Source organism: Chenopodium album, chromosome 2 (assembly GCF_948465745.1).
Source record: "Chenopodium album chromosome 2, dcCheAlbu1.1, whole genome shotgun sequence".
NCBI lineage: Eukaryota > Viridiplantae > Streptophyta > Magnoliopsida > Caryophyllales > Amaranthaceae > Chenopodium > Chenopodium album.
The window spans coordinates 2,675,939-2,687,990 of record NC_137835.1 but is presented as its reverse complement, the minus strand read 5'-3'; the positions used below and the strand labels follow the sequence as shown (position 1 = coordinate 2,687,990).

Genomic DNA, 12,052 nt, shown 5'->3' with positions numbered 1-12,052 from the left:
GAATGACCTGATCCTAACTCAAAATTGACCCGAAAACGTAGATCCGAAGTTGACCCAAACACAAAACTGACCCGACCCGACCTATACCCGACTCGAAGTAGAGTTGACCAACCCAAAGTGGAGTTTGACCCAAACTTGACCCGATATCCGAATTAACTCAGCCCGAATTAACCCGACCCGAAATTAAACTAATACCCGAATTGACCCGACCCGAAATTGACCCGATACTCGAAATGATTGACTCAAACGGACCTGAAACCCAAAGCGACCGGAACTATACTCGAAATGACCCGATCCAAAATTAACAAATACTTAAAATGACCTAACTGATTTAGGGCTTAATTACTTTACCCAAATAAACACACATAGAAATTAACCTAAATTAAACAGTATAATATTATGTGTATAATACTGTTGAAATGTGCGTGTAATTTAGTACTCGTAATTCATAAAAGAGTTCCATTTGATTAATCAAGAACACTAGTTATTGTTATTATTAGGGCCTGTTCATATTTACTGAACTGAGCTGAACTGAATTGATTGGAGCTGAACTGAACTGATTGGAGCTGAACTGAACTAAGCTGAAATGAATATTTTATGAGAGAGGGAAATTAAGAGCTGAACTGAACTGAACTAATTGGAGCCGAACTGAACTGAACTGAACTGAAAATAAGTAAATATGAACAGGCCCTTACTATTACTCTCTTAACTTCTTTTAAGTGTTACGTTGAATTTTTTTTTCCCACTATTCACTTTATTTAATTTGAATTTGACCAATTTAATAATGATAGTGATCAGATATATAAAACAATACATTCTTATGTACTCCGTATATAGTACAGTTGGAATTGTCTAATGAATATATTATTAATATTCAATTGTTATATTTACGTAGTACTTATTGATAATTATAATATATTATTGGTAAGATTGACCTGACCCACACTCAACCCGACCAGAATTTGACCCGACCTGACCCCAAATAACCTGACCCGGAGTGTTGAACCGATACCCGACCCGAATTACCATTGACCTGAAACCCGAATTGACCCGACCCGTACCCGATCCGAACGATCCGTTTACCAGGTACTCGCTCATCATCCCATCAATTTGCAGCTCCATTTGTGTCCTCTTCCACTTCAAATATACGGAGTAGAAGTGTAGAACAATACGAATCTTAAACAAAATGAGGTTTCAAATTTCATGCTATTTTCGTTGCTTGAAGTACGTTCATCATTTATGACTAGATCACTAGTTATAAATTATAACACACAAATTTGACATGTTGTCGAATTGAAACGACCACCAAATAACAACCCTAACTACGACACGTTGATTAATAAATTGGATAGTTTTCAATAACTCGTATGATAATCCCCTTGTCCCCTTTTATTTGTCCAATTTTCAATTTTGGTTGCCTACACTACTAATGGTTAAAAGAATCCTTCATTTTTATCGTTTCATTTTTACACTACTAATGGTTATAAGGGCAGGCGCAGCACTATCAATTTTCTCTATATAATTCTGCCTAACTAATTATGGTTTAGGAGTATTATGTATGGCATTGGGCTAAGCAAATCCGTGACATGACACGATCCAACATGAAAACAGACATGTGTAATACTATGTATACGGGGTCATGAGCCACTTTTTTTTTGTTTGAAAAGAAACAACCAGAACGATGATGTGCATGGCTTGACATAACAAATCAAGCCAAAAAAATAAAATAAAAAAATAATGATTTAGACATGCCAACATGAATGAAACAATAAAAGATGGTAGCACACAGACTATTTGAAAATTTTGACACGATATGAGCAAGCGGGATTAGCCATGGGTTGTATGACTTGTATCTAGTTGTGCACAATCTATAACCCTTAGCAATGCATTTTTTGTTGGCTGACCACACGGTGACCTGATTGACACATATCAAAACATTAACTGACCGAGAAAACCCCTGATTGATTGAGTAGTCTATGACCGAGTAACCCCTAACAATCGTGTAATCTGACCAAGTAACTCCTACTACACAGTGTGATTAGCCACATTTTCAACATGTGAAATTTTGTGTTTTTGCAATTATATAAACTATATAATGAATATATATATTTTTTTTAAAAAAAATAAAATTTGTGGGTAATAAAATTTGTATTTTATCGGCAATTACTTCATAAAAAAAAACTATGGAATCAATGAGAAAGCACAAAGGGGCATTTGACCTGACTCTGTCAAAAGTTTGTAACAAATTGAAATTGGGAATTTCATGGTGACGGGTTTGCGTTGGTTTAAAAATCGCGCCTTTGGCTCTTTGAACAAGGTACATTAACGATCACTGTCTAATCTTATTTTCCAGATTCTTGATTTTGGATTAGTTTATTTTCAGGGTTTTTTTTTGGCCGATTTAATTTTGCTATTCTTCACTTCTTTATTTTTCTGTTCTCATAATTTAGGTTTGACAATTGTATAGCTTCTGTAACACGTACTACACCTTAATTAGTTTTCCGCAACATAATTTAGTTTTTGCCTAAATAATCCAATGATATTTTACTAATTGAATTTATGTAACATATGTCAAGTAATTCAAATTTGTACAGAACATAAGCCGAAGGATGGACAAAGAGTGATTTTTGTTTCAAACTTTATGAAATTTGAAATTGATTCTATTAGTTTAATAGGAATAGGAAGAATGACCAATTTTCTTGCATTTTCTTTAAAGGAATGGTCAATCTTGTTCATAAATACATACTAATTCCAATCTTATATTATCTATGTTAATGTAGTAATGTTAGTATCTTTCATTATATGCTGAGAAGAAAGCAGCAGCTCCAACAAATGGTGCATTGATATAAGTTGCTGGTTCAGATTGTCTATAATTGTTTCTGTCGTCTGAAAACTGGTCTCCGGAATCTGGACCGCCTAATATAGCTCCGACTAGTACATTTGGATTTGGTGATCCGGAGTTGAGGTATTGGAACCCGTCCTTGCAACCAATGCGACTAGGGTGTGTGTGTACAGATGGTAGGGACGAACCTCTATGATGGATACGTTGTGGGTATTTGTTGCCAAATCCTACCATGTATGACATTTTTGCCGGATTATCACCCAAGATGTAGTCAACTTGCTGCCTGGCTACGGAGATTAGCTTCTTTGATGTGATTATTGAGGAGCCACACGAGGTTATGTCTCCGTTTTTGCCAAGGTACTTTGCATATGCTAATAAGAGGAATGATGTTGTTGTGACATATTGGAGATTGCTGTCACTTTGTTTGAACAAGAGCCCTCCTGCAAATATTTTATTGTATGAGACATCTACAATATGAGATCAATAAGTGCTAACTATGTTACTTGGACTGGACTCGTTGTACTAGTGTTAGACATGAGTTTGGTTCAAAATGTAGTGTCAAATGTCTATATCTATGTCATATTGGCGAAGATTTGACAAGAACACTTGATGAAATTGTGAGTCCAAGTAATTAACGTAGTGTGTGAATTATTCAGGATTCGTATTCACTTCCTTAGTGGCTTACCGGGGGTGTATTGGGCCTGATAATCATTTGCTCCTGGTATAAAGGAGCATATGAAGTTATCGGCGTGTGCTTTGTACACCTGAAAATCTGCTACTCTATCCTGCAGAAAGTCCTGTCAAAAGAAGCAATGTTAAGTGAGTAATAATATAACCTCTAAATTGGGTTCAAACAAGTGAAATGTGTGTAAGAAATACCTTGGCAAGAAGGACTTTTGTGCCAGCTTTCTTATCATCCCAACTAAAGGAGAAATCATCCTCTTCAGCACCTAATATGTGACCATTGGACTGAATGTATGACAAGTACGAGGAGTCGCCAGAAGCCTTATGAATCCATGCTGCACCCCACAGGAGCTCATCCTGTAGACAGGAAATGAGAATTTCAGACTGTGTTTTGAGGACTACGGAGCGCAGAGATGGTTGAATGACTTACCTGATAACCTGAGTAGGAGCAGTAAAATGGGCAGACTACAGAGTTCAGAGAATCACTGTAAGAGCCTCTATGCTTGTCTGCAAAATCAAACACCTGCAGCAGCATTGAAGATTTTCACTTAGCCTTCTTAACTAATGATCAATTTTTATGTTTCAGCAGAAAGTTGTTCATTCTGAGTCTGCCTGTTTACCTGAATAGCCGTGTGAAGTAGTTTGCTCGAGTACGAAGGATCGGAATCTTTGAAAACAATCGAAGCTGCAGCCAGGGCAGCTGCAGTTTCAGCTGCTACATCAGATCCTGGATTTTGTGTGGACACCTTGTATACGTTCCGTGGCGTGTCCATGTCCTCTGGCCTTTCCCAACATTGATGGTCCAGGTTTGGTTCTCCCACCTACAAATTATGTGTTAGAAAAATGTTCTTTTAGGTGAAGCAATTATGTTTCCTACTTTTAAACACGCCTTATTAAACATGTCTTTAGCATTAATTATCATCAAATTTTTTCTGTTGCTATCCTCTTTTAGTAAAACAGCTCCAAACATTAGTTTGTGAATTGTGACTAATGAAAATGACATTTATGTGAGATAAAACGTGATTAACGTTAAGTAAACGTGTTTTAAAAACAATTTATCATGCTTGATTTTGCGTTTATTAGTTTCTTCTATTGATGTTCACACATGTAGCAACAATAGCTAGAGAATTCATTTTTTTTTGCTCACTTGAACATATAAGGTGCCAGGGGTGGCTGCTGCCTTAAGTAGATAATCAGCACCCCAACGAACGGCAGCTTTAGCATTCGAAACCTGGTCATGCATCGAGCTTCCAAACTCGATAACACTCCACGCCAACATTGTCGTAGTGAAGGCCATAGGCAAGCCAAACTTGACATTATCCCCTGCATCATAATAACCTCCTACTAGGTCCACCTGAAATGCAGAACAAAAGAAATATAATTAGTAACGTAAAATATTACTAATAGGTCCATGCCAACATTTCTCAGTAGATAAAATATTATGCTAGAGCGTAGTAAATTAGTTACATGGTAAGAAGATCCATCAGACAACCCAGAGTCACCCCTCCAATTAAGCCGCTGGCTTCGTGGCAGCGGCCCTGACCGCTGACCCTCGAAAAAGAGGATCGATTTTTGGAGTGCATCGTAGTAATCCCGAGGGGCAAAGGCACTAGTTGTTACACTAATGTAACAAATTGTAATGAGGAATAAGGCTGTTAAGGAGGAAATTCTAGCCATTAGGACTTAGGAGATTTTAGACTAGTTGAAAAAGATAGGAGAAGATATGTTGAAAGGTTAGTATAAAAGGTTGAATATTTATAGTGGATAATTAGGAGATCACGGGGTACTACTGTAATTAATTTAAGTTCTGGAATTATAATCAGTGAGGCAGAGTTCGTTGGTCGTTAAGAGAGAAGGTTGCAAAGGTGTCACGGGATCAACTGCGCAATATGGTATTGAATGGTCTAATGTGGGGTCCATTTGCACCTTATTATAACGGTCAAGGAAGAAAGAAGGAGAATAATGTTGGCCAATGAACATGAGTATAGGAGTAATAGGACAAATAGGTCTTTGGATACTGTTTAATTTCTTGTCTTTCTTGGATTTCACCTTGTTTTCATCATAAATACTCTTTCCTTTTCTATTGAATCTCTTTAGATTATGAATGTTTTTAATAAGGTGTTACACAACCACTTAGATAGCGTATTAATTTTTGAAATGTACAAGTAATTATGTATTGGTAGTTTAAAAATGAACACACGATGAAACATAGTGTATTTAAATTTTTTATGAAGTTATAAAGTAAGCGGTTTTATGACAGATCATATCACACTTTGTAAGTAATGTATAATAATAGGATAAATGAATACGTTTATGTAAGGTAACACAAAATGGACTGTATGGAATACCTTTGTAATTTGGCCCTTTATACCCTCTATTTCATTCTCGTACGTTGTCGAGTTACAAAACGGACAAATTTTAATGTGTGTAGAATTATTCTGAATATTTCAAATCTAGTGTACATGATTAGTATTTACGAACAGTCACCTTATTATCTTACTTGTGCACGAGGGGAAGTTAATTAGACAACATTTGCACGTTAAGAAAGCTACAATGGGCCATGTTTTAAGTATTAGAGGTAACAAGAGGCAAATCAAGGAATTTAAGGCATAGTTAGGTGCCTAAATTGAGGAAATTGGTCACGGACTAAAAGACTCTTATCACATGTTAGCTATGTTGGAGTACAAGCTAGTACAATTGGAGAAGGTAGAATGATCCAGGTTTAGTTTCAACTTTAGGATCATGGACTTTATACTTGTATTAGTTGAGGACTGAAATTTCACGTGACCAATATTTCTATACTTGTTTAAAAAATAATTTGGAGTCTGTTGCAAATTTGGAGATTTTTGTCTGATAATCATAATATTGGTGCATATGGGTTAGGCTGATTCGTTGACTGTGGTGTTATGTGGGTCAAAAGGGTTTTTGCTCTATTACCATCTTAATTCCTAAAAAGGGGTATCAAATTAGGCATGATAATTGATATAGCGTACCAATAGCATTAACTTACGGCTTTAATTAAGGAAAAGGACTTAGCATAGGAAAATTAATGAAATTTTAACTATTTGTACTGTACCATAACATAGCCATGCACTACTAAAGAATCACATAAATCATTAGTCACATTTATCGGGACGATAATTAATCATGTTGCTGTTTGGATTTCTGGTTTTAGATTGATCCTTTTGCTAAAATGGATGTTATAAGATGTATTTTTTTATTAGGTTTTATCTATTACCCTTTGTCTTGAATTTGTAGTGGTCAAGTTGTTTTGGAAGATAAATTTCACATGTCCAAAAAAAGATTGGATATGTGAGATTACATTTTCAATACAGTCGTGTATAAGTTAAGTGGAACCGTGGAGGGATGATGAATAACAACTATTATACTGCGTGTTTTTGTAAAATCATGTCATCTCTCTTAAAAAGAAATGTTGAATTATAACTCCTTGTGTAAGGTGTGAGCAACGTGGCTGTAGCCCGTAGGTGCATCATTCAAACATGGAAGCGCCAATTATGTTCATAACATTCAGCGGTATCCGGTATTTGTTATGCACATAGGGCATGGTGCGTAGCATTGTACATTATTGTTCTATCAATTGTGATCGAAGATATCTTTTGTCTTCTTTAAGATGATTGTGTTATTCTAGTAGTTAAAAATAATCCTAGACTCGTAGTTTTGGTTTTGGACAATTTTCGAACATCAGCTTTCCTTGGTCATCTAAAAGATGGCCTTAAGAATTTTGCGATTAATGAGAGCACAATGAAGATAATAAATCTAAAAGATCATCTAAATGTACATAGTGTTTAAGTACATTACAAAGATGTAAAATACAAGTGAAGGACTAAAAATTCAAAGTTAATTAGATACTTTTATACTTTTAAATACTATGATTTGTGGATAAAGTTGACAATGGGAGTTGTACTGTTGTAGTACTAATTGACCTGTTAACCTCATGTTATGAGCCTTGTTAAGTTCAGTAGAGTTTATTTCATTCATAATCTGTGAATTATACCGATACAAGCTGTCACTTAATGTCTTGAAAACTCGAAAACATGATTCAATTGGCTGATGCAGAAAAATCAGCTCCCTAGAGCAGCTATGTTCTGCAATCTGTACAATGTACATGATATGTTTACAAATTTGGGAAACTAAAGCCTATTATCTAGTAAATTTATATCGAACATATCGAGCATCGCTTCAAGTTGATTTTAAGATTGGATGAATATTGTTCACATAGGAACAAAATTTGTAGACAATATAGAGTGATCTTATCTGTTTCTATACATGTATAAATGTATGTTGGCATCTCAGTATATAGTTACATAGCTCTGGTTCCGGCTAGCAGTGAGTAGACAATCACTGATATCGCATGGGCATTCTCTTAGGATAGCAATTTGGGACAAAGGCTGGCGCTAGGATTCGCCATGGAGCCTGTGTTCATAAGCCAATAGTTAGAAAACAGGGAACTGCTTTTCTAGTTCAATTGAATATTTAGTAGAAATTCTCTGTGCTTACATAGATCATTATAACAAGGCTGTTTGGAGACTTCATCTTCTTCGAATGGTGGTGGGACTTGCCCATAAACCATTTCACAGCTCATATCTTCGAATTCTGATCAAAATTAAGCATTAATAATGTTACTAGGGCAATCTTGAGGAACTATAAACCATGTACACAAACTACTTTAACCGAGTATTTCTTTTAGATGAGAGATTATCAGTTTAGTGAAATTAAGATAGATTAGATAGTTTAGACCACCACTTAGTGGTCGTTTGGTTAAAAGAGGAAGTATGACATCCCATGGAGCTGAGCTGTAATTCCTAAGGAGTTTTTATTGGTGGAGTGCCAACAATTGTACACTTGAACAATCTTATTCAGGGGAGATTAGTTGACTAGGTATGCAACTTTCGTTACAGTTTATTTTAAGTTTTATACTTTTTTTTGAATTTATGAACATAGGGATTTCCACTCCTCGTGAACTAGGTGTATATTTATGTCAACCAAACCACCACTTAATTAATAAAGATCGACCCCTTTCACTTTTCAGTTGTGTAGAACCTGAGAGAGTGCAGAAACATACTTGGGTTCATTGTAAGAGGGAGTCCGAATTCGTTGGTGAAGAAGTCTTGAGTTGGAATTTTGCACATATTCACACACATTCCAACACAGCCACTGTTCTCTAAGTACCTGGTGAGACATGGAGAAAGATATTCAGTTGCAATGCCTGGCTGCCTGAGTAGTTAAATCTCCTCCAAATGAATTGGGGGTCGCTTTAGATATTACTGATAGATAACCAACTTCTAATACATCTTACCTGCATTTTTTAATAAGCACGCCGCTTCTTTGTTTCACTCCATTTACTTCAACTTCAATAACCTACATTCATACATGCTTTTAAGCTGTAGAGCAAAGAATTCATGTTGTTTTAACAATTAACATAGTAGTCCACTTTATTCAATCATGAACTACCTACTAAGACCAAACAGGCAACAACACTATTGATCATGAACTAACTAGTTTATGTTACAAGTATTCCTATATCCTGCATTAATATGTTCTCTTTTTTCAGTTTTGTGGACTAAATTTGTCAGTGGCTGATTTAGACAATGGTCCAATGAACAACTACAAGTTCGATAATGAAGAAATGAAGAAATGCTTCTCGCTGCAATTTTAGACATAACATGTTTACTGCTTGCCTGACCTTGATAGTATGGAATATGGATTACATTTTGTGTTACTAACTTTGTTTAGAGTAGAACATATGATATGAATGTCATGACTATCAACTTATCAAGCATTAAAATTTCCCATCTTTTGGGACGGGGGTGGGGGAAGGGGAAGGGGGAGGCAAGTGCCAAGCAAGGTAAGGGATCATATTACCTCAGAAGGTCCAACAAGCCAATGGAAGAAAGGCACCGTCAGGGCTGCATTGAACTCAGCTGCCCATTTTGTTGGTGGAAATAATTTTCTGAACTGCAAACATTATACAGAAATTCCTTAGTCTTGATTCCAGTACATATTTCAGCTAATGCTAAAGGGAATTTAAGGGGTAACTTTTTCCATAGGGTCGATTAGGAGATTGAACTGTTTAATTAAATTAATCCTCTATATCAATTAGGAGTTCCGTCCTCTAGGATCACCAGGAAGAAATGACACTTCTAACACAATCATAAGCACAAACTAACCAAATTACGAAAAAGATAAGGAACTGAACAGACAAACCTGAGCAGGGGCACCAGGAGGGAGCATAGACAACAACACTTCCCTAACAACTTCCTGCTGCTGCGGCCGTGACCTTCCCTGCATTACTCTTTTCGACACATCCACGAAACTCTCGTAATCATACTTAAACCATCCATCTGTCTCCTGTTTTCGCTTTGATGATGCAAACTTCTCCATCTTCCTAGCAAAAAGATTCATGAATACCCTCTCAAAGAACCCATCCTTGTACTTTGTCTTCTGTCCCATAGGAGCAGGCTGTCCTGCTGGTTCTGCTATCCCACACCGAGGCCAACGAATCGCCATTCGATTATTCCTGCTGCCATTCCCATGTCTCTGCACACTGCTGTGAGCAATATTGGGTCGAAACTGAACTGGTTGGAAACTCAATACCACCATGAATATGTTTATCCCCTCTAATAGGCTAGTGTGCAACTCTTTTAGGTATGGATAATTGTACTATGTTTTAGCAGGAAAATTTGGATGATAGTATTTTCTTGAATCGTGTGTTAAACACAAGATTGTGTTTGTGTGTATTTTTTTATCTGAACGTGGCTAATGATTTTCTCCCTAAGTGAGGAACAATAACATTACACAATAGACTTGTAAACACTATAGCTTAGATGTGTAATGTGTGGCTGATAATTTAAATGCATCTTTTTTTTTTTTAGTCTTTTGTTGGTGTTCTGATTTTGCTTTTCTTAGTAAAATTCTTTTCTGAAGCTTATGATTAGTTAGTAGGAAATAAAAAATAGGTGTACAATTTAGGATTCCGCTAGTGAAATTGGGTATAATTGCGTGTTAGAAGTTATTAATATAGTTTTTTTATAAAGGTGTTTGGTACAATTAATTGCTACGTATTATAGTAGATAAGTAAAGCAATTACCTAAGAGCTAATTTTGTTGGTAAAAGTTGTAGCTTTGTACTATTTTGTTGAACACTACTATTTCAAAAGCTATACACACACACATTTAGTCGTTTAGGTGTGTTATTACCATTGGAGTATGAAGAAGTAGATGAGTAAAAGAAATTGGAGGTTCCAATAAGTTTAGAAAAATATTAAAGAGAAAAGAAAATGAAGAAAAAAATGGGATATCTTGTTTTATGAGGTCAAAATGATGCCACGCAAATGCCACATTTTGCACCCATTTGAAAGTTTGGTTATGGCTTTAATTCATTGCGACTTTGGGCTTTTTACTTGATTGAAAATTAGCATTCGCTTGGGCCCAATTCCTTCACATTCATAGAGTTACACAGTGTCACTGTCCTTTCTATGTGATGGGTCATTTTGGCCCAATTTCCTTATACAGGCTGACTAAGATCCTATAACATATGCAGTTGTGTATCCACAAAATTTTTAATTAAATTCTTCAAAGGTAGTTTTAATAGAGTTTGATCGATGCTCCTTCCATTTTATAATGTTAATTTCATTTACATATATCGATGCAAATTTTCAATTGCAAATTTTTCGTGATAGAAAAATTCATAAAAATTAGATATAATAATGTATTTTTCAAGATGAATTAAATTAGATTTCATAAGACTATTTATGTTTGTTCTTATATATATATATATAGATACTAGAGAGAAATGTAGCAGATTTCCTCTCATTTTTAATAGACAAAAATTCTAAATTAAATGAAACCAACATTATGAAACAGGGAGAGTAACAAGAAATCATTGATGGCTAAATTACCAAATTTGTAAAATTAATTAAAGGAGTTTATTTTCTAGAGACATTTTGCATGTATTGTTGACGATTTTTTTGGTACAAAAATGTACTTATATTTTCTTACAATCAAAATAAGGAATAAATAACTACATAATCTTTTAATTTCTCCACTTTTGAAAATCCATCCAAAGGTTTATGTATTGCTGTAGGAATTTTTTATCTTATTTATTTATTTATCTATTTATTTTTAACCGAATAAGTAGTTTTTGTAGACTATAAGATATTGGAAGAGGGAAAACTGATCAATCATAGTAACACCCCTTTTCAAGTTAACACTTAGGTATATCAGTCGCCATCACTTATTTAAAAATTAAAATGTCGCAGGTAGATTGATAATTCAATCGTTCATCGAATGATGTCGAAAATATGAATATGAATAGACATTTATTGCTAGAATTGGTTTTACATATCTTGAATGTAGATAGAGATTGATGAACTAAGAGATCAAGATATTTTTTTATGAAGAAAGTAATCTTTATGGAATACTTGACCTAATTTGAGCTATGCGGGTTGAATCTAATTGGAGCCCCACCACAATGCATGGTCGCAATGGAGGACATCACTTAGGGAGT

The 12,052-nt window shown here is 35.3% G+C and overlaps 2 protein-coding genes and 1 long non-coding RNA gene across 4 annotated transcripts; 1 reads left to right on the top strand and 2 right to left on the bottom strand.

Moving 5' to 3' along the window:
- Nucleotides 1-2,607: 2,607 nt before the first annotated feature.
- On the bottom strand, nucleotides 2,608-5,217 carry LOC145592871 (endoglucanase 1-like). Its single transcript, XM_081649382.1, has 7 exons — nucleotides 4,994-5,217; nucleotides 4,674-4,880; nucleotides 4,147-4,347; nucleotides 3,957-4,049; nucleotides 3,722-3,883; nucleotides 3,528-3,639; nucleotides 2,608-3,282 (listed from the first exon to the last, which is right to left on the bottom strand). Exons 1-7 carry the CDS (start codon nucleotides 5,201-5,203, stop codon nucleotides 2,786-2,788), a joined length of 1,482 nt encoding a protein of 493 aa, XP_081505508.1. The 5' UTR covers nucleotides 5,204-5,217; the 3' UTR covers nucleotides 2,608-2,785.
- LOC145592895 (uncharacterized) lies at nucleotides 3,925-9,190 on the top strand. The gene is made up of 3 exons (XR_014102501.1): nucleotides 3,925-4,013; nucleotides 4,113-4,332; nucleotides 9,099-9,190. It is a non-coding gene; the product is annotated as an uncharacterized LOC145592895 (long non-coding RNA).
- LOC145592881 (beta-carotene isomerase D27, chloroplastic-like) lies at nucleotides 7,566-10,528 on the bottom strand. 2 transcript variants are annotated; one of them, XM_081649392.1, is made up of 6 exons: nucleotides 9,752-10,363; nucleotides 9,410-9,502; nucleotides 8,844-8,905; nucleotides 8,610-8,716; nucleotides 8,045-8,140; nucleotides 7,566-7,960 (listed from the first exon to the last, which is right to left on the bottom strand). In XM_081649392.1, the coding sequence occupies exons 1-6, from the start codon at nucleotides 10,145-10,147 to the stop codon at nucleotides 7,911-7,913; spliced, it is 804 nt and encodes a 267-aa protein (XP_081505518.1). In that variant the 5' UTR covers nucleotides 10,148-10,363; the 3' UTR covers nucleotides 7,566-7,910. The 2 variants fall into 2 exon arrangements, with proteins under 2 accessions (XP_081505518.1, XP_081505525.1); XM_081649399.1 differs by lacking the exon at nucleotides 9,410-9,502 and having other exon boundaries at nucleotides 9,752-10,528.
- Between the last annotated feature and the right edge of the window lie 1,524 nt (nucleotides 10,529-12,052).